The 19,343-nt window shown below is 39.3% G+C and overlaps 1 protein-coding gene across 5 annotated transcripts in view; it reads left to right on the top strand.

Annotated features, from left to right (window-relative positions):
- grhl2b (grainyhead-like transcription factor 2b) overlaps positions 1-19,343 on the top strand; it is a 106,953-nt gene that overhangs the window by 74,619 nt on the left and 12,991 nt on the right. For all 5 annotated transcript variants that reach the window (XM_052023592.1, XM_052023591.1, XM_052023595.1 and 2 more), the window contains 4 exons: positions 8,579-8,673; positions 16,476-16,634; positions 18,769-18,856; positions 18,976-19,115. In XM_052023592.1, coding sequence (XP_051879552.1) covers positions 8,579-8,673; positions 16,476-16,634; positions 18,769-18,856; positions 18,976-19,115 — 482 coding nt within the window. The remainder of the gene's footprint in view (positions 1-8,578; positions 8,674-16,475; positions 16,635-18,768; positions 18,857-18,975; positions 19,116-19,343) is intronic.

The following is a 19,343-nucleotide window of genomic DNA, read 5'->3' as shown; positions in this document are numbered from 1 at the left end:
TGTCGCTCTCCTCCTCCTTCCTGCCCTAAATTTGCTCTTAGTTGTTTTGTGGCTCAAATTTAAAACAGTAATATCGGTAAAGGTGCATTTTATTTACTTTCTTCGCTCCTATTACTCTTGAAGGCATTGACTCCCTCCTGGACACCCAACTCTTGGTTCCAGGTATTCCCTAATACTTTACCCCAGTAACTATGGATACTTCCACTTGATAGCAGTTAAGAACTAAAATAATGTATTTTAATTTCCTTTCCTAAACCAAAGGATGGTAAGGTGATTTAAGATACTTCTACTGATACCCTGGAGATTAATAATTCTGTGCAGACAATCCTAATTTATGTAACATGGTTAATAGTTGGGCTTTCATGAAGATAAATATGGAATGCTTTACTTATGAGTGACTGTTGCATTGCTGATTTGACCATCATCAACAGAACGGTGATGAGGAAATATCTTTTCACCCAGAAGGTAGTAGAGGTCTGGAACATTGGCTGAAAGGATGACAGTGAAATGCTCATTTGATTTAAGAAGTACTTGGCTCGGCACTTGAAGAGTAGGGACCCAGCACTGGAAGATGGGATCAGGCTGTATACCTTTAATCCGAGCACAAGGATATAACGAACCAAATAGTCTCCCACTATGTTGTTTTCCTTACAGGATTGTATAACTTGTTAGCTTGAGGGTAATTTGCCCAGATCAGTATGAAACATCGTGGACCAGAGCTGGTGAGTATTCCATCTGCACGCCCCAATTAGCCTGTATTTCAGTATCCATGCTGACCAAGCAGTGGAGATACCCCTGGTCACATATTTCAACCTCTGAGCAGGAAGTGCTGTCAATAGAGAAGAAAACAGACTGGAGATAGGGATTGAATGCTGGATCATGTCTAGGTGGGCAATTTGTTTTCCAACCAGTGCAAACAGACGGCTTCTGATAAGCCACATATTTACCTTGCACTGATTAAGCACCAAAGAAAATGCACTCAGGAAGTTGTAGTCCATGGGAATTGATAAGTACCTTTGCCATTGTTCAAGGTTAACAGGACTTTTCCTGGCATAATCAGCTGACATACTGTCAGGGAGGGACAAACTGCTTTGTTTGATCATGGATTCATTCAACCATGGCTAATTTGGTTCTGGCCACTGGGGGAGGATTCCATTTTTGTTATTTTAAGTTGATTTTATGGCCACATCTTCCTGATTTGTATTTGCTCTAAAAGCCAGGTTTCTTTTTAACTAGTTGACTTCAGTTTTGTTCAATAGCGCTCACCATCCAATGTGTTAGAGACTGTGTGTGGATTAAACTAGCTTTTCCTTTCTGAGTATAGATTTATTGGATGGGAAAGCGGAGCTGTTTGTTTTATATAAATATGCTGGTTCCATACATTGGTAATCAATTGATAGCTTATTGTTTTAATTTGCTAGAGCTATTGTTGATCCTCTAAGATCCATTCCAACTGGTAATTTGGTAGCCAGCATCTAGAATTGTTTCTTACAGAACTAAAACCAAATTCACTTCATATATAAGCTGAGGCCTGTGCTACTAGAATTTTTTGTAAAGCAGATGACATGTCTTGAGGCTTCTAGTTGTATGGCCAATCACTAAGAATTTTAAATCCTTGTAAAATACTAACAGAGTTAATTCCACTGAGAACTCTCATTTCTTTCACCGTGGTTTTGCGAGACAGAATATTAAACTGTAAGGAATAAAAATAAAGTGTGTGCTTTTCAGCTACTGGCCATTCTGCTCCATATTACCAGGCAGTGATGAAGGACTGCTGAAGCAGAACACAATATAATGTCATTTTAGTAGTGCACATCACTGAGAAACAAAGTGCACTCCTTGACCATTCCAGGCAGTGTGGAAAGCTGCTATTAACAATGAGAATTCAACAAACTTTTCAGATCAATGTAAAAACTTTATCTTGCTTTTGAAGAAGAGCAGGGTGTTCTTGCATTGTTCTTCAATCATTATTGTATTGCTGTTTGTGAAAGTTTGTAGCAGTGGCTAATCTTAATGGCAGTGACTCGACATAACTCAATTAACTGTGAAGGTGGGGATATCTGAAGATGTGAAAGATGCTACACAAATGTACATTTATTTCTGATTTCTAGAATCCAAAGTATTTTGCTCTTGGAACATAAGAATATAAGAAGCTGAACCAGGAGTAGGCATTCAGCCTCTTGTATCTGTTCCACTGATCTTGTACCTCAGCGCCACTTTCCTGCACAAACCCCATATCCCTTGATTCCCTTAATATCTAAAAATCTACCAGTCTATGTCTTGAATATGGTTGGCAGCTGAGCATTCACAGCACTCTAGAATAATGAATTCCAAAGATTCATCGCCAATGGATAAAATAAAATCTCACCTCTGTCTTGGATGCCCCTCCCTCTTCTTTTTAGACTATAACCCCTCAGAGGAAGTATTAACTCTGCTTCTACCGAGTCAAGTACTGTAAGAATTTTGTATGTCTCAATAAGGTCACCTTTCATTCTTTTAAATTCAAGAGAGCATAGCCCTATCTGCTTAATCTCTGATATGACAAATCCACCAACCCAGGAATAAATCTGTTGAAGCCTCCCTGCATCTTCCTCAACCCACACTGCCATCTGGCATTGTATCATCAACATACTTGAATATGTCAAGCTTCATCCCCTCATTCAAGTCAGTCAAGTCATTCATATAGGTTGTGAACATCTGGGCCACTAACTCCCATCTTGGGAATCCTTCCCCTGTTGCAAGTTCCTTAGTTAGAGGTCAGATCTGTATGGTAGGGTGTCAGCTGGCCCTATGTAGTTTCTGTATGACTTGTCTTGTGCTCTAATGCTCTTACAATGAAGGCCAAAGTATTATTTTCTTCCTAATTACTTTCTGTACCTGCAGTTAACTTTTGATGATTTGTGTACAAGAATCCCCAGATCACTTTAAACAAAACATTTTTCAGTCTCTCACCATTTAACAAGATACTCTGCTCTTCTACTTTTTTGTGTGAGAATGGATTTACCATGTTGTTGCCCTTTCATTTGACCTGTCTTTATTCCATTGAAACCTCTCTGCATCTTCTCATCCCCACTGCTACCTAACTGTGTCATTAGCAACTTTGAATACAGTTGGTCCCTTCATCCAAATCATGGACTGTAGGTTGGGAACAGCTAGTGCCCCAGGACGATTCCCTGCGGCACCCACTAATTACAGTCTCCCAAACCAATACAAGACCATTTATTCCTACTCTCTGTTTTCTGTCCATTAGCTAATCCTCAATCCCACGTGCTCAAATTGTGCTTAATAACCCTGGTGTGGCATCTCATCGAAAGTTTTCTCAAAAGTCCAAACATATCTCACCCACTGGTTCCCACTTAACCTAATCTGGTAGTTGCAATCTTAAAAAAAAACTCCAATAGATTTGTCAAACATAATTATCCTTTGATAAATCCCATGCTGACTGCTTAATCCTGTTATTATTTTCCAGGTGTCCTGCTACTACTTCCTTAATTGCTGCAATTTCCTTACTTCTGTAGCTCCATCTCTCCTTTTTTTTTCTGAATAGTGAGGTCATATTTGCTACCTTCCAATCTGTGGGAACTGTTTTAGACTCTTGGGAATTTTGGAAAATGACACCAATGTATTCACCATCTTCATCACTACTTCCTTCAAAACACTTGCGTGCAGGTCATCAGGTCCTGGGGACCTATTGCCTTTTGGTCCCAATACTACTATTTTTTTTGACTAATGCTGATTTCTTTGAGATCTTGATTCACTCTAGACCACCAGTTATCCTCTTTTACCATGAGGTTTTGTGTCCTTTCTTCCATGAATAAAGGCATAAAATATTTGTTTAATTTCTCTGCCCATTGCTTATTCACCAATATAATTTCTCCTCCATTTTTCTGTAAGGGGCATATTAACCATAGCCAATCTTTTCCTTTCTACATCTCCATAGAAAGTCCTACATAATGTCTTTTTGTTATTCACCAGCATACTTCATTTTCTCCTTTCTCCTTCTCTATCAATGCCTTGGTCCTCTCTAGACAAATTCTGAATTTTTAAAAATCCTCATGCTTGGCTTTTCTTGGAACATTCTAAGCCTTTTCCTTTGATTAAATACCATCTTTAACTTCTCTTGAAAGCCACAACTGGACCACTTACTGGAATTGTTTTGCCTATGGGAGATGTATATTACTTGTAAGCTATGTATTAACTCTTCAAGTGTTAGCCATTGCTTGTTTATTGCTATAACATTTAATGAAGTTTACCACTGCCTATGCCTTATGTCTTCATACTTTTCTTTATTCAGATTTACAATCCTAGTTTCAGGATTTCCAATTTTATATAAAAATCACTTCCATTTTTATATAAAACTGTATTATATTATGATCACTGTTCCCTAAAGGCCCTTTAACCACCAGATCATCAACTAACACAATACTAGATCTAAAATAGCTGTTCCCTCATTGGTTCCTCAACGTACTGATCCAGAAAAGCATTTCTTATATATTCCATGAATCCTTCATTTCTCAGTCTGTATGGAATTTGAAATATCCCACGATTATCTTATTACTTTGTATGCACCTCTAATTTCCTGATTATAAAGCGGTACCCTGCATTACTGCTATTGCTTTCTGCCCTTAGCTTCACCCAAACCTCGATTTTTTTTTTCTCTCTCTGAACTAAGATCCTTCCTCTACTGCCTTTATCCCATTAAAATCAGCGCTACCCCACCTACTTCTCCATTTTGCCTCTCTTCTAAAAGTTAAGTATCCCAGAATATTAGTTACTTTGTAACCATGACTGCGTAATGGCTTTTAGATCATACAGATTTATTTCTATTTGTGTTAATTCACCCATCTTGTATGAATGCTGCATGCTTTTTTAGTTTTGCTTTTTTTTTAACCAATTTTCCCTACTTTGATTCTAATTAGAAGTATATTGTTGTGTTTTTATGCACTGTCCCTTCCTAACAGATTCTGGTTATCATTATCCATTCTGCTACCCTACACAGTCAGCTTGTCTTTTCTCAGTAAACTTACAAATTTCCATTCACCTGCCCCCAACTAATCAATTTAAAGCCTCATCCGCAGTCTCATTGACAAGAAAAAATAGAGATGGAAAAATATGAGAGATTGCTGACAGACATGAAAATGGACTGTAAGAGCTTTGATACATGCTTAAAAAGAAAAGACTAACGAGGGCAAGTGTGGGCCCCATATGGACAGGCAGGAGAATTTATAAAGTGGAAAATAAAATGGCAGAGGAATTAAGTAACTACCTTGCACCCTTCCTCACAGAAGAAATCACACGAGACCCGCCAGGTACATTAGAGAATCAAGGGTTAAATGAGAATAAGTAATTAAGCATTAGTCAAAGAAATAGTGCTGCAGAACTGACCAGTTCTGATGAAGGGTCTCTGACCTGAAACGTTAACTCTGTTTCTCTTCACACATATGCCAGATCTCTTGCTGAGTATTTCCAGTATTTGCTGTTTTTGTTTTAGATTTCCAGCATGTATTTTTGTTTTTATTTTCACGTATGAGAAAACTCAGTAAGCTTGAAAGCTGGTCAATATCTAGTTATCATTTCCCATACTTCTTTAGGTTGTTCCTGTGGATTGAAAGGTAGTAACTTAGGGGCACCACTATTAAAGGATAGAGGGAAAGAGTTATCAACCTGCTGGCCTAGGGAAGGTGCTGGAATCTAGAGTGGTGGATATAATATCAAAACATCTTTAAAAGATGGAGCAGAGCCAATATAGATCAAAATCATATTTGACTAATCTGCTGGAGTTCATTGAGGATTTGCCTATTAAAATAAATGAGGGGTAACTGCAGATGTGGTGCATTTGGATTTTTGGATGGAGTTCAATGAGGCCCTGCACAATTAAGAGGGCAAACGGTACATGAGGCTTTATTGCAAATGGATTTAAATACATAAAGAAGTAAGTCTTATGAAATTGTGTAGGGTCTTGGTGAATATGCACCTTGAATACTGTGTCCAGTTTTGGTTTCTTTACCTAAGAAAGAATGTATTTGCCATGGATGAAATACAGCGAAGATTTACTAGACTATGTTTGGAAGGAAGCAAGATATTGGGACATTGCCTGAAATAAATAAATTTGGTTTTATGTCTTTGCTTGACATCCACAGGGTAGCCCTTTCAATTCTGGCAGATGTTTCTATTGATATCTGGTGCCTAGATAGTTGTCATGTAATTTAGTTCCAGCTGTAGTCTTCATTTCATTTTGAGACAATTGGGTGGCTTGGCTATTTAGGTGGCAATTATGATTAAGCCACATTTCCAATGAGGCTAAAGGTTTCATTTTCTAAAGGATTTTGGTGAACTGTAGAATTTTTACAATAATCTAGCACTTCCATGGTCACCATTACTGATATCAGTATTTTGTCCCAGAATTATTTAAGGATCTCAAATTCCCAACCTGCCATGGAATGATTTAAACCTGGAGTCTTCAGTTTATAGTCTGGACTTCTGAACTGCTAGTTCAGTAACATGCTACTTGCTACTATACCCTCAAGGTTCATTACATTAGTCACAGAGGCAAAAGCAACATGTTCAATATTAAAGGGTTGGCCTTGGATTTACAAAATGAGTTGGACTCAGAATTTAAGTCAGCACAGGAATGGCAGATCACAATTTACAAGCATTAAACATTGACAATAGAAATAGTCAATGAATAGTATCAAAGTAGCAAGAGTGAAATTAGGGGATGTTTGGTGTATTGATATTGAATATATCCTTCCACTTTATAATGAAACAGCATTTTAGTGCCGAGGAAGCACTTAGCTCTCAAAATAATTCTGAGATGTTTTTGAAGTAAGAAGTGGTGAGGGGAAAGTTGTTTCAAGAAATTGCTTAAGTGGGATATAGGGGATATAGTAACAAAGGTTAAAATTACAAATTAGTATGGATGTCAAGAATTTCTGCAGTCTACGATCGACATGTACAATGTGCTTTTGGATTGAAGTGGGGGGGGAATAATCTTCCTCTTGTTATTTTGTAATGCATGCAGAACTTCTATCAGTTTCAATATTGCAGCTCTATGGGTTTACATAACGTTAGTTAAACAGTGCTACTGTTGAAATGTATGATTAGATGGCGATGCAGAGAAAGTGCAGTGAAAAGTAACAACTTGTTGTCTCAGGTTACTTGCACAATAAATTGGAATATTACCATCTAATCTGCAACATTTGGGACAAGAGTACTTATCATTATCTAAATCCTCTCCCTGCTCATCCATTTAATTGCTTCTACAGTTTGTTTTCACTTTCTCACCTTTATAACTTCTCTCCCATTCTCTGCTAAGAATGTTGAATCTTTGATGATAGTAAACAGGCACAAATTGTTCTCTGATATCTTGAATCAAGATTAGTATGTGATCAGGGACCAAGAATATCAGCAGGTGACTTAAATAATGCTTGTGGATGAAATCATTCTCATTAGACTTTGTTTTAAAGCAATTGAAGAATTTTTTTAAACTTTGTTTTATCTTTGGAGTACAAAATGATATTGACCACTTCTCTCTTGCTTTGCGTCACTCTGAAAATTCAACCTGTAATCCCGATGCAGTTTCAGCATCAGAAACATGCATGATCAGATTGTTCCCCATGTAACACTGCTTTAGGAGCTGTGCAGAGTAACTTGGACCACATTAACATAGGGGTTCCTGTCAGTGGGCACTTCTGGAACAGCATGGTCTAAAAACTACTGCAGAACTGGGAGACTGGCAAGGTGTGTGAATTACTTACCTGTATTCTACGGCCCTCTCGCCCCCAGTTTATTCTAGCTATTCACTGCCCTCTCTCCCTGATTCCATAACTTGTCCACCTGCCCCTTTACCCCACCCCCACCCCTCCCAACCTGGCTGGTGGTTCCATTTCTATCCTGTCCTCCTGAATCTGATGACATCCTCCTCTCTACACCATCCAAACGTTCTGCTTGTACCAACCCTCACCCCAGCTTTTTGTCTTCAATTTTTGCCCCCCCCACCCCCCCAACTCCTCATTCACAATGACCCTGCCTCCAACTCTCCAACCACATGTACCTCCTGCCATCCAGAACAATGGGTAAATCAGTTGCTGGTGTCCTGCACCTATGTCATTTTAGAATACACAGATGGTGAATACAGGAATGAAATTTTAAAAAACCCTGCAGATGCTGGAAACCTGAAACAGAAACAGGAAATGCCAGAAACACTCAACAGTGCCCGTGAAAGGGGAACCAGACTTGACATTTAAGACTGAAGATCTTTTATCACTTCTGAATGTTTCTAAGGTTTTCTAGTGAAAGCCACATCCTTGGCTGTTCTATGAGGTTGGCAAGATCATTTGAGAGGGCACAGGTAGTCGGTATATTGTGGGACTTGAATTGTGTGTAAGCTACATGAGGTCCAGAGAGATCCCTAGTTCTTTTCCCTCAAATATGAGCAAGTTTTTTTTCAATAATCCCACCGCTTCTTGTTGACCATTTTCTTGTACCCTGTCCAGGTGGTTACTTTTTATGAGCTGAACTGCTGTTGCTGGCTATTCACACACATTGCTCTTTGTCTCTTTCTTTTCCCCCATGTTAGCTGATTACAAAGAGAGCTTCAACACCATTGGAAACATTGAAGAAATTGCCTACAATGCCATCTCTTTCACCTGGGATGTGAACGAGGAAGCTAAGGTGAGGATTTTTTTTTGTAATGAATGGAGGTTTGGATGCCTCTGTTTCCGAGCGACCACCAATTCTGCAAACCATGTGCATCACTTCTTTTAGTTTTCATCATGCCCTTTATTGACCAACCTGTGTCTGCACCTAGAACCAGCAATTAAAGGGTGTGTCAAAGCAATTAATTGGTTAATCCAGCAGTAAGACCTCAAATGACAATGCTAAATCCATTTGGATGGGAATTTCCTTCGGCTCCACCAGAGAAGCCCTGTGTTGGTGTGCAAATTGTGTTTCAGTAACATAACGGCAGAGCCTTGAGCAGTTTGGAAGAAATTGTTGATTCAAATGGATTGTATTGTATAAGTATTTTGACCTTCTTTGTGTATTTTTCCAGTATTTGCACTCTGTGATCCCATCAGAATGAAGTCAGTGGAATGTCATCCCTCAAGTAAAAATGCTAGCTATCATTGAACCAGTCTGCTGTAAGGTGTTCACTTGTAATTGGGAAGACTGTCTTAAATAGAGAAAAGTTGAAGGAGAGCTTTGGCAAGGAATGTCCTTCGCCTTATTCCCCTTTTAGCTTTAATATGTGACAAAGGCAATTAAGACAGATAAGGAATGTGATCCTATTAAGAAACCACGAAGGGTGTGTGTTGGAGAGGAAATAGTCACAGTCTGGGGTGTTGGTGTTACTACATTTCTCTACTGCTGTTGGAAATTTTCTTTAAATGACATTCTGTTTTGGTCAGCATAGGCAATATATTGTTCAGGAGTAACACATAACATTTTAATGCTTAGGTTTGTGTAGTTATTAAGCCTGCTTTTTGTGGCTGTGTTCAGTGTGCATTTTGAGGGAAAAGTACTGAATGATGTGGATTTTTTGACCCCTGCCACATGTTCATCATTGTCTGGCCCTTACAGAAAGCAAATACAATCTGAATTTCTACAAAGAGCTAAGATCTGTAATTGCTGCGCAGCAGGAGTTATTAAAGGAGAGCCTGATTATCTGGATTAGTGGGTTAAACCCTCCAGATTCTGCAACAGGTCAGGATTCATAGCTGAATTGACATGTAAAATCTATGAAAGCCTTAAATGGACATGCCCCACTTTGCAATCGTCCAGAGTTGTCATGCTACTGGTAGACTTCCCTATTGTCAACAGCTCCCTTCCTTTTGTGTTCACTTCCATTTAGCTCATTAAGGGAAGGAATTGTGTTTTGATAGCATTGAGTAACTGTCATTGACTTAGCATTCCTCTGGTAAATAGATAGGCAGTGGTCTCTCTGTTTATGTTTAACTTGTAAGAAGCTCATGCAAAAGTAGCTTGCAACACCACTGATGTGTTTGTTTGGAAAATGTAGCTGTTCAAAATATGCAAAAAGTTATCAATTTATTTAAACAAAGCTAGGTCATTTCTGTCCAGTTCTTAACCTAAGGCTCAACTTGTAAACCTCCACTCTACCTCTGCATATACTTATTGTCTGCTTGACTGAGGGTTACAATTAAACTTGCTATGACATTTCATGTTGCTAGGATACAGTCATAGTTGAACTGACTTGAAAGGTTACTGCAGGAAGAAAGTTTGTCAGGTACATATTATTAACAAACCTGGCTCTTTCAATCAGTCCTTTCAAATATGAGAGTCTTTGACACAGGATGCTGTTGCTCAGGCCTGCCAGAAACTGCAACAATGACTTGCACACTTTGGTAAATAAGGTAGTTACAAAGATTGTCCTTTAGCTAGGACAGTGCTGCAACCAAGTGACATTCTGTGACATATCAAAGATGGATGAATGTTCAAGTCCTGCTCTTCATGGTTATTGCTCTGAACAGTGATGAGTAAATGGCCAGGAGATTGAGTTAATGATGTCCCCCACTGAAGATAGGGAAAGGTGATCAGGTCTTAGCCTGGAAAGAATTCTTGGCTTCAGATTAGTTTTATAAGCACATATGTTGGCCAAGGTTAAACTGAGCCTTGATGTTTGATTTCTCCCCCTTCTCAATTGTTTTACTGTTGACTGAGAACGTCCTTCCTGTTCTTCTTACAATTAAGTTTACATACAGTGCAATAAAACCAGTGATAGCTATAGAATATTGTGATATTTTGCTGCACTTTTGGTACATATAAAATTGGTTTTGGGGCACATTTCTCTTGTATATCACAAAGTCCCCACCTTACCAGCAAGCAAACTGAACAGAATATTGCATTTCAACTTGTATTATTCTTGAAAGAAATGTTCAATACCTGTTTTCACATTTCACTGACACATGGCTCAATCTTTATAACGGTCGTTGTTTGGAAAACAGGCTGAAATGATGAAATTAGAAATGCTTGAAATGGGTCATACAGTAATCATGGGGGACTTTAATTTACAAGTAGACTGGGCAAATCAGCAGTATATTCCTGGAATGTATAGATTTCTTGATTAGTATGTTGAGGATTCCATTCAGGAGAACTGGCTTATTTAGATCTAGTACTGTACATTGAAGAAGAGTTAATTGATATTCTTGTTGTGAAGGGATCCCTAGGACAAAGTGACCATAATGCAGAACTTTACATTAATTTTGAAAATGATAAAGAAAAGAAACTGTGAAGTAATGAGGGGCAAGTTGGCTGATTTGCAGCAAATATACAGTATATTCCTTTAAGGCACAAAAACACAGCAAGAAAAGTGATCCAACTATGGATTAGGAGAAAGTAAAGATGGCATTAAATTTAAAGAGACTTGTAAAGCTGCCAGAAAAAACAGTAGGCCTGAGAATTGGGAGTATTCTAGAGTTCAACAAAGGTTGATCAAGAAATTGCCAGGAAAATGAAATAGAATATGAGAGTTATCTAGAGAGAGATGTAAAAAGAGCCTCTATAGGTATGTAAAAAGGCTAAGATTAGTAAAAGCAATATGGATCCTTTACTGACATACAAGAGAATTTATGATGGGGAATAAGGAAGTGGCAAAGGAATTAAACAAAAACTTTGCATCTTTCTTCTTGGAAGAAGATACAAAAAAATCTCAGAGAATCAGAGGTCCAGAACAAATGAGAAAATAAAAGAAATAATATTAGCAAAGAAATATTTGCTTAGTTGTCATATTATAACATTATTTAGTTTTTGAATAGTTCTTGAGGTTGAAATGTAGCCAATATAGCTATAGTATTTAAGAGAGTAGGGAGAGAAAAATAGAGAAGTACCATTGACATCCATTGTAGGTAAAAGCTGAAATGTATAATAAAGGATGTGACATCAGTTATTTATAATATTGTGATTGAGCAGAGTCAACATGAATTTATGAAAAGGATATCTTGTTTGACTAATCTGTTGGAGTTCTTTGAGGATGTATCCAGTGGAGTGGATGAATGGGTACCAGGGGGTGTGGTGTATATGGATATTTAGAACGACTTCAATAAGTTCCCATGCAGGAGGTTGCTGAACAAGAATGTAGCATATGGAATTGGGGCTCATACATATTAGCATGGATTGAGAGTTGTTTAACAGATTGTAAACAAAGAATAGGAACATGGGTCCTTCTCATGTTGAGAGGCTATGACCAGTGGGGCAGTGCAGTGATTGGTGCTTGGGCCCCAACTATTCAGAATCTACACCAATGATTTGGCTGAGAGGACCAAATGTAACGTTCCACAGTTTGCTGATGACGTGAAGCTTGGTGGAAATGTGAGTAATGATGAGGATGCAAAGAGGCCCTGAAGGGATATTGACAAACTGAATGAGTGGGCAACAACATTTGAGATGGAGAACAATGTAGAAAAATGTGAGGCTATCCACTTCCGTAAGGGGAGAAAAGTTTTTTTTGAAGGGTGGGAGATTGGGTAAGTTTCAAAAGGACGAGGGTGTCTTTATACACAAGTCACTGAAAACAGAATAAGGTGCAGCAGGCAATTAGGAAGGCAAACTCTACGTTGACCTTTCTTGCTGGAGGATTTGAATAAAAAATAAAAATGTCTATCTATAATTATATAGGGCTTTGATGAGACCACACCTGGAGCATTGTATACAGTTTTTGTCTCCTTTCCAAAGAAAGGTTATATTTGTAAGGAATGAAGTGAAGGCTCACCATGCTGGTTCCTGGGATAGTGAAACCAGCGGCTTATGAGGAAAGATTAAGTAGACTTTGCCTGTAGTCTTGAGAATTAAGAAAAATGAGAGATGACCTCATTTAAACACACAGCTTTCTTAAAAGGGCTTGATAGAGAGTGGGGAGGATGCTTCCCCTGGCTAAGGAGCTTAGAACCAGGGGTCACAGTCTCAAAATAAGAGGTAGGCTATTGAGGAGTGATGTAAGGGGAAATGTCTTCACTCAGAGAGTAGTGAGTCTTTGGAATTCTTTACCTGCAGAAAATCAGTCATTGACTGCATCCAAAACTGAGATCAATAGATTTCTGGACATTAAAGGAGTTTTGTGATTCAGGGATAGGGTTGGAAAATAGGATTTGAGATCTTTGAACAGCACTGTCAGGGGGCTGACTAGTGTGCTCCTCCTCTCATCTCTCATGTTTTTGTCAGATCAGTGGATTGAAAATACTGGAAATAGTCAAAAGTCAGGGAGAAAGGAAAAGAGTTGATGGGCTGGATTATGCTCAGTCTGACTCACTGCCTAAATATGCTCCATGTACTAATCCCACAGTCGCACTTGGTTATTGTGGGGTCAGTGGGGTACCCTGGACGCCTCCGAATCATGACATTCTTGTAAGGTGGAGAAGAGCATGTGGTGAGTCAGTCTTGGGCTGCAGAACCTGAAGCCCCACCCTCCACCACACTGGCCTGACAACCTTTGACAATAATGTGCTGTTAAAGGCATCCATCATTGTCTTAAATGTCTCTAGAAGTAAAAGCAATTGAAATGGATTAAAATAATCTTCAAAAATTACAATAAATTTAGTTAAGTATTTGAAGCCATAAATATACAGTAAAATAAAGAGAGATAAATTTACATTTTTATTGAAGGTAGGGACCCATTCAATTAAAGGGGCTCACCTCTTGCTTGCCAGCCATGGATGATGTAAAGCTGAAGAGCCATAGGTGATACCTCAGGCCCTCGGCTCAGTATGTTCTGGAGCCTTCAGTAGGTTCAGGTGATACCTCAGGCCCTCAGCTCAGTATGTTCTGGAGCCTTCAGTAGGTTCAATCATGAGTCCACCAGCAGAGCAGGATGCCAAGTGCATCCACAGCTGGGTTGCAGCATGTTGGATTTCTGCTTTGTAGCTTGCAACTGTGGATATCGAAGATTCACTCAACAGGTGATGGGCAGTGATTCTGTGGGGAGCTGCTCATCTCAGTTTAGCATGGTTCACCCCATCAATTCAAGTCTTCTGACCCTCTGAAATAACTCATTGACCTGAAATGTTGGTCTTTAAACTTTCTCCACAGCTGCTATTTTCAGATATTTCAGATTCCCAATATCAGCAGTAATATATATAGTTTATAGTGTTCAAACCTCCTGTGTGGCAACTGTTAATATAGATTCACTATGGGAATCTATTTAACTTCTGGAAAGCAGTTACTAATATAGCACTATTGAATGAGATCCTCCTCCTTCACAAACAATAGCTAAAATAATTACCTGGAATTGTTGGATAGAAGTGCTCCTAATCACCTGCTAGGGTTCTCTGGGTTTCTGCTGAAGTTCTGTAGGGAGACATGGAAAGTCCCAGCAGAAGTGGTGCAACAGTGCATGTACCCCATGCCAGGCACCTAATGATAGCCTTGTGTTCTCCTAACTCCTATGATTTTGCGAGGTTGAGTCTAAGAATTCAATCCCAACCTTTCAGAGAAGTCAGAGGGCCCCAGTCTGAAAATATTTGAACATGCCAAATGTGGAGAGAACATTGTTTTTTCTAAGTAAGCAAGTCCCTTGAAATTAAATCCTGTTTAGTTTTAATAGTGGAGTCCTGTGTGTTTGCTAACTGACAGTGATGTATCTTATGACCTTGTTTTATTGAATTGAAAATAGGTGAATGTACTTCCCTGCATTGTGGGTGTTTTTGCAGGATGTGACAGGATGGTGGGTGAGGCTTAACACTGAGTTTTAATGGTGTGGAACCAGGACCACCTGTAAATCTAACACATTGCAAAAAGCCAACATTGCACCTGGCAAAGTATGCTTTTGTATTTGACATTGAGCTCTATTGATGTACTCAGATATTATTGACATGGTGGGACTTCAGTTTTCCCATGTGAAACAGAAAAGGCTGAAACACTTAGCAGGTAGGGCAGCACTTATGGAAAGATAAAGAAAACCTAATGTTTTTAGGTTGAAGACCCATTGTCATTTCTGGAAGTTGACTCTCTTTCTCTTTCCTGACACGTTGAGTGTTTCCAGCATTTCCTGTTTTTATGTCTGTTTTCTAGCATCTGCAGTATTTTTTATATTCTAATTGTGAAAAGCCTGATTACTGAATAACTGGTAATTAAATATGGACATAAGAACAGGGGCAGTCATTTAGTCCCTGGGCATGCTTTGGCATTGAGTTCTGTCACTCAGTTACGTAATGCCAGATCTGCACCCTGACTATAGCTGTCCATCTTTCATTGATCTGCAGCACACTCTGTACCTTCAACAATAAAAGCAGAAAGTGGTGGAAACACTCAGCAGGCAGCATCTGTGGAAAGCGAAACAGAGTTAATATTTCAGGTGAAAGACCCTTTGTCAGGACTCCATACCTTCAGTTGGGGATATGCGTGTCAGTGACGTGTATTCCTCCAGGAAAATCACTCCTAATTAGTGTTTGCCTGCTAAGTATACAGGTCTTGGTTTAACATCTACAAGCAGTTTAAATCTTAATTAATTGTTTACCCCCAAAGTAAAGGCTAAAATCAGATTTTAAACTTAATAGCACAACAAAATATTGTTTTGTATCTTTTTCCCTAAAGTAGCCTCCTTCACCCAAATTGTTATAAAATTGCTATTAGTCCTCGACAAGAGGGCATAGTATTAAAATTCAAATTGAATTGAATCAGAAGTGATATCAGAAAACACTTTGTTGCACAAAAAATTGTAGACTTTCTTTTAACTCTCTCTCCCTAAATGCTGATAAGGCTTTGATTTTAAAACTATGAATTTTTTTAAACTGAGGGTTACTAGGAGTTATAGAATCAAGGTAGGTAGATAGCTTTAGGGTGTATAACAGCTAGGATCTAATTTAAGTGGTTGGACTGGCTCAGTCATTAGCCTACTCCTGCTTGTATGCCCCTAAAGGGGAGAAAAATCTATGATGTATTTAAGTAAAATGTTTGCATCATCTGCCAAAGTTATGAGTGTCCACCTTAACTGGACCTGGCCCACTCCTTGGTGGGACCACGAGCATTCAGCACTCTAGCCTCTATCACCACCTCTCTGAATCTGTTCACTGGAGTGAGTGGGTGAATTCCCAGTGAAGGCTGATGTTCTGACAATGAGAAACATTCAAGCTCCAATACAAAAGCTGCTCGGGAAAAGCCTGATGACTGTTGATCCTTGTAAGTTGGTAATGAGCGTTTGCTTTGGTGACTTAAGTGTCTTCTATTGGTTTAGCGGAATGGGAATGTAAGGGCCCAAAAGGGGATATGGAGGGGTGGCAACAAGAAATACCTTTCCTTGTAATGTTATGGTGAACTGTTGGTTAACAGCTGTGCTGCACCTGCATCATGGAACACAAAGCCCCATGGTTCTATTTACTAAACAAGCAGGGTCCATCTTGTGCTTTTGATTTCATAATCAGTGTGTGTTCGTTGCTTGGGATGCCATTGAACATGTTAATGTCACTGTTTTGTCAACATTCATTCTTGCCGATGATTAACGTTCACTGTTTTATTTTCTCCTCCAGATATTCATCACCGTGAACTGCCTGAGCACAGATTTCTCCTCTCAGAAGGGGGTGAAAGGACTTCCCCTCATGATACAGATTGACACCTATAGCTACAACAATCGCAGCAACAAACCCATCCATCGGGCCTATTGCCAGATCAAAGTGTTCTGTGACAAGGTGTGGTGAACGATGTGTGTTGGAAGGAACACAGATTATTTTTGTGTTTCTTAAACTTCTCAAGTTCCCAAAACTTTGTTTGTGAACAACAGGTTTATTATCTTTGAGGTATCATTGTGAAATCAAAAATGCACGTCAGAGAATTGCTCCTCAATGGATTGTATGATTGCCAGAAGGAAATGCATGGGCGTGGTCTTTGCTCTAATCCAACCAATTGACAAGCTTTCCAACGATTATGAAACACCATATTTATTCCCTTTCTCCTTCAGGTTTATTTTAGCCGTTGCAATATCACAGAGTAGAATATATGACACCAGAAGCAATTAAACTGCCACAGTGAGCCATATAAAATAGGCAGCTAAAGTTTTTGGACGAAATGGACCTTTCTGGGCCATTTTCCCATCTATTGTAAAACAATGTCACAGCACCATCTAATGTTGCTTTTCAGAATTGCACAAGTCAAACTACCCAATTTATCTGTGTTAATTGATATTCTAAATTCTCCTCTTTGCCATTGTGTGTTCCCTTTGTAATGTTTTTCATTAATGAGACTCTCCCAGAGATCCTTAAGGGCTAATGGACATTATTTTTAGGCTGGGCAATAGTATGAAAATTATAACCTGAGATACTTTTGTTACTACCTTATTTGCATATGCTCCTTCTGATGTTGAACACTGGGTTGGGTTTTAGGGAGGGATGCAGAGTGGACAATGGGTGAAGAAATATCCTAAGTGGCTTCTTGTTCTTTTGTGTCTAATAAGCATAGATGTCACAGTGATATATTTTGATGCAATTTAAATTAATCCAAGCACGAATTTGTGATCAGCGGTGGGTGGCTGGGGGGTGTTTGTAGTACAGTGCTGCTTTAAGAATTCAGTTTCAGCAGCCAGCCAAATTTGAGAAGAATTTTCCACAGTCCCCCTTTATTGATGTCATCAGAAACTTCTCTGAGGTCAAAAGTTATGTCTAGTGCTGCCTAGATTTCTCTAGGAGATGGCGCTCGTTGAAGATTACATCCATCCATGTCTACATGTAGGTAGACAGAATCCACCTGCAATTTGGGGAACAGCTCTTCTGCCACTGGGAGGAGGCAATAGAGGAGGGCTCTGGTGATGACTTTTCCCGTGACAGACAGCCAGGGAAACCTCTCTGTAGTTACCACAATTGTATTTGCCTGAAGACAGCCATGATTATGGCACCTCTCCGGGTCCCTTGGCATTTTCCCCTCTTCCCAAATGGGGGATAGGCTTGTGAATTTGTGGCTGAAATTCCTTTCTGCCAACCTTTAGAATTTCATCAGGCTTACAATCTGCTCCCAAGGCCTTGTTTGCATATGGTCATTTTGACTTCTTGTGATTGCTTCATGATGATACAGGAACATTGAAAAGAACCAACAGGTCACAACAGAACTGATCTTTGTCAGGCAAGGTGTGTCATTGCCAAAACACTTTCCTTGATCTTACTCCCTGCAGTGCAGCATCTCATTTACAACATGCTTCTAGCTGGAGTATAATTAATTTATTGTGCAAGGTAGGAAACTGTTCAACCTATGTCACCTCCACTCCAGAAACAAAATCACCCTAATAGTCATCAGACTACAGTATGTGGGCAATGTCTGCTCATGTGTATGTTTGAAAGCCAAGTTCCAAGGCATCAGCGAGTTGTTCACTGAAGCATATGTCTAGGCCTTACTCTTAATATTCACAAAACAAAGGTCCTCTGCCGAGTTTCCTCTGCTATGCAACACCATGGATATACAGGCTACATAGCACATTCTTTCCCTGACAGAATTTATTGAACCAAAGCTAGAATGGCAGCTTTTATGGTTTTCCTTTACTGCTTTTAGTCCACGGATGATCAGATTAATTGACAACTTTTCATTGTTAGAGATGCAGTACATATCCTTGGGTTGCTTAGCCCATTGTCACACCATCACACAACAGTCCCTTAATCCCTTTACACTCTCAGGTTTCCCTGCTCTCTTGTATTTCAGATGACCAGTTATTGAAAGAACTACGTTAAAGAATTTTCATTTATTTTAATAGCCTCTAGATTTCCATGTAGAATGCACTTCTAATCTGATAATTTAAATGCTGTAACTCAATGTTATTTTCATTCCTGTTCTTATCTTAAGGGAGCTGAGAGGAAAATCCGGGATGAAGAGCGGAAACAGAACCGAAAGAAAGGAAAAGGTTCAGGAGCCTCAAACCAAGTAAATCCCTGTAAGCAGGTTTCAGTAACTGATGCTCTATATAAAGTTCTGATTTCAAAGGGGAGTATTTCCTCCTGAATCGACTTCCTCTGGGGATATTAAATAATGCATTTCCTCCCTGGTTTTCAGCATCAGAAACCAAACTGAACACTGCAGCTATGCAGAAGCGAAGTGATGCGACTTTCTTCAAAACCATGACCGACCTGGATTCGCAGCCAGTTCTCTTCATTCCAGACATCCACTTTGGGAACCTCCAGAGGAGTGGGCAGGTACAAACTCTGCTCCTTCCGCACCCAGCAACACCCCTTTGGTCATTAGAGTAACAGTAATATTTACACCTTGGTTTTGTATGTTTCTATCCACCAGCTGTCTTTCCCTTGCCCCTTGAGGTGTAGTTGATGAAGGTGCAGACAGATTTACAGATTAGTTTATTGTCATGTACACCAGGGTGCAATGAAATTCCTTATTCGCATGAAGCTCACAGAGTAAACAGTATG

The sequence above is a fragment of the Pristis pectinata genome, chromosome 9 (assembly GCF_009764475.1).
Source record: "Pristis pectinata isolate sPriPec2 chromosome 9, sPriPec2.1.pri, whole genome shotgun sequence".
Lineage (NCBI taxonomy): Eukaryota > Metazoa > Chordata > Chondrichthyes > Rhinopristiformes > Pristidae > Pristis > Pristis pectinata.
Note: the sequence above shows the minus strand (reverse complement) of the source record. Positions and strands in the feature narration are given on the sequence as shown.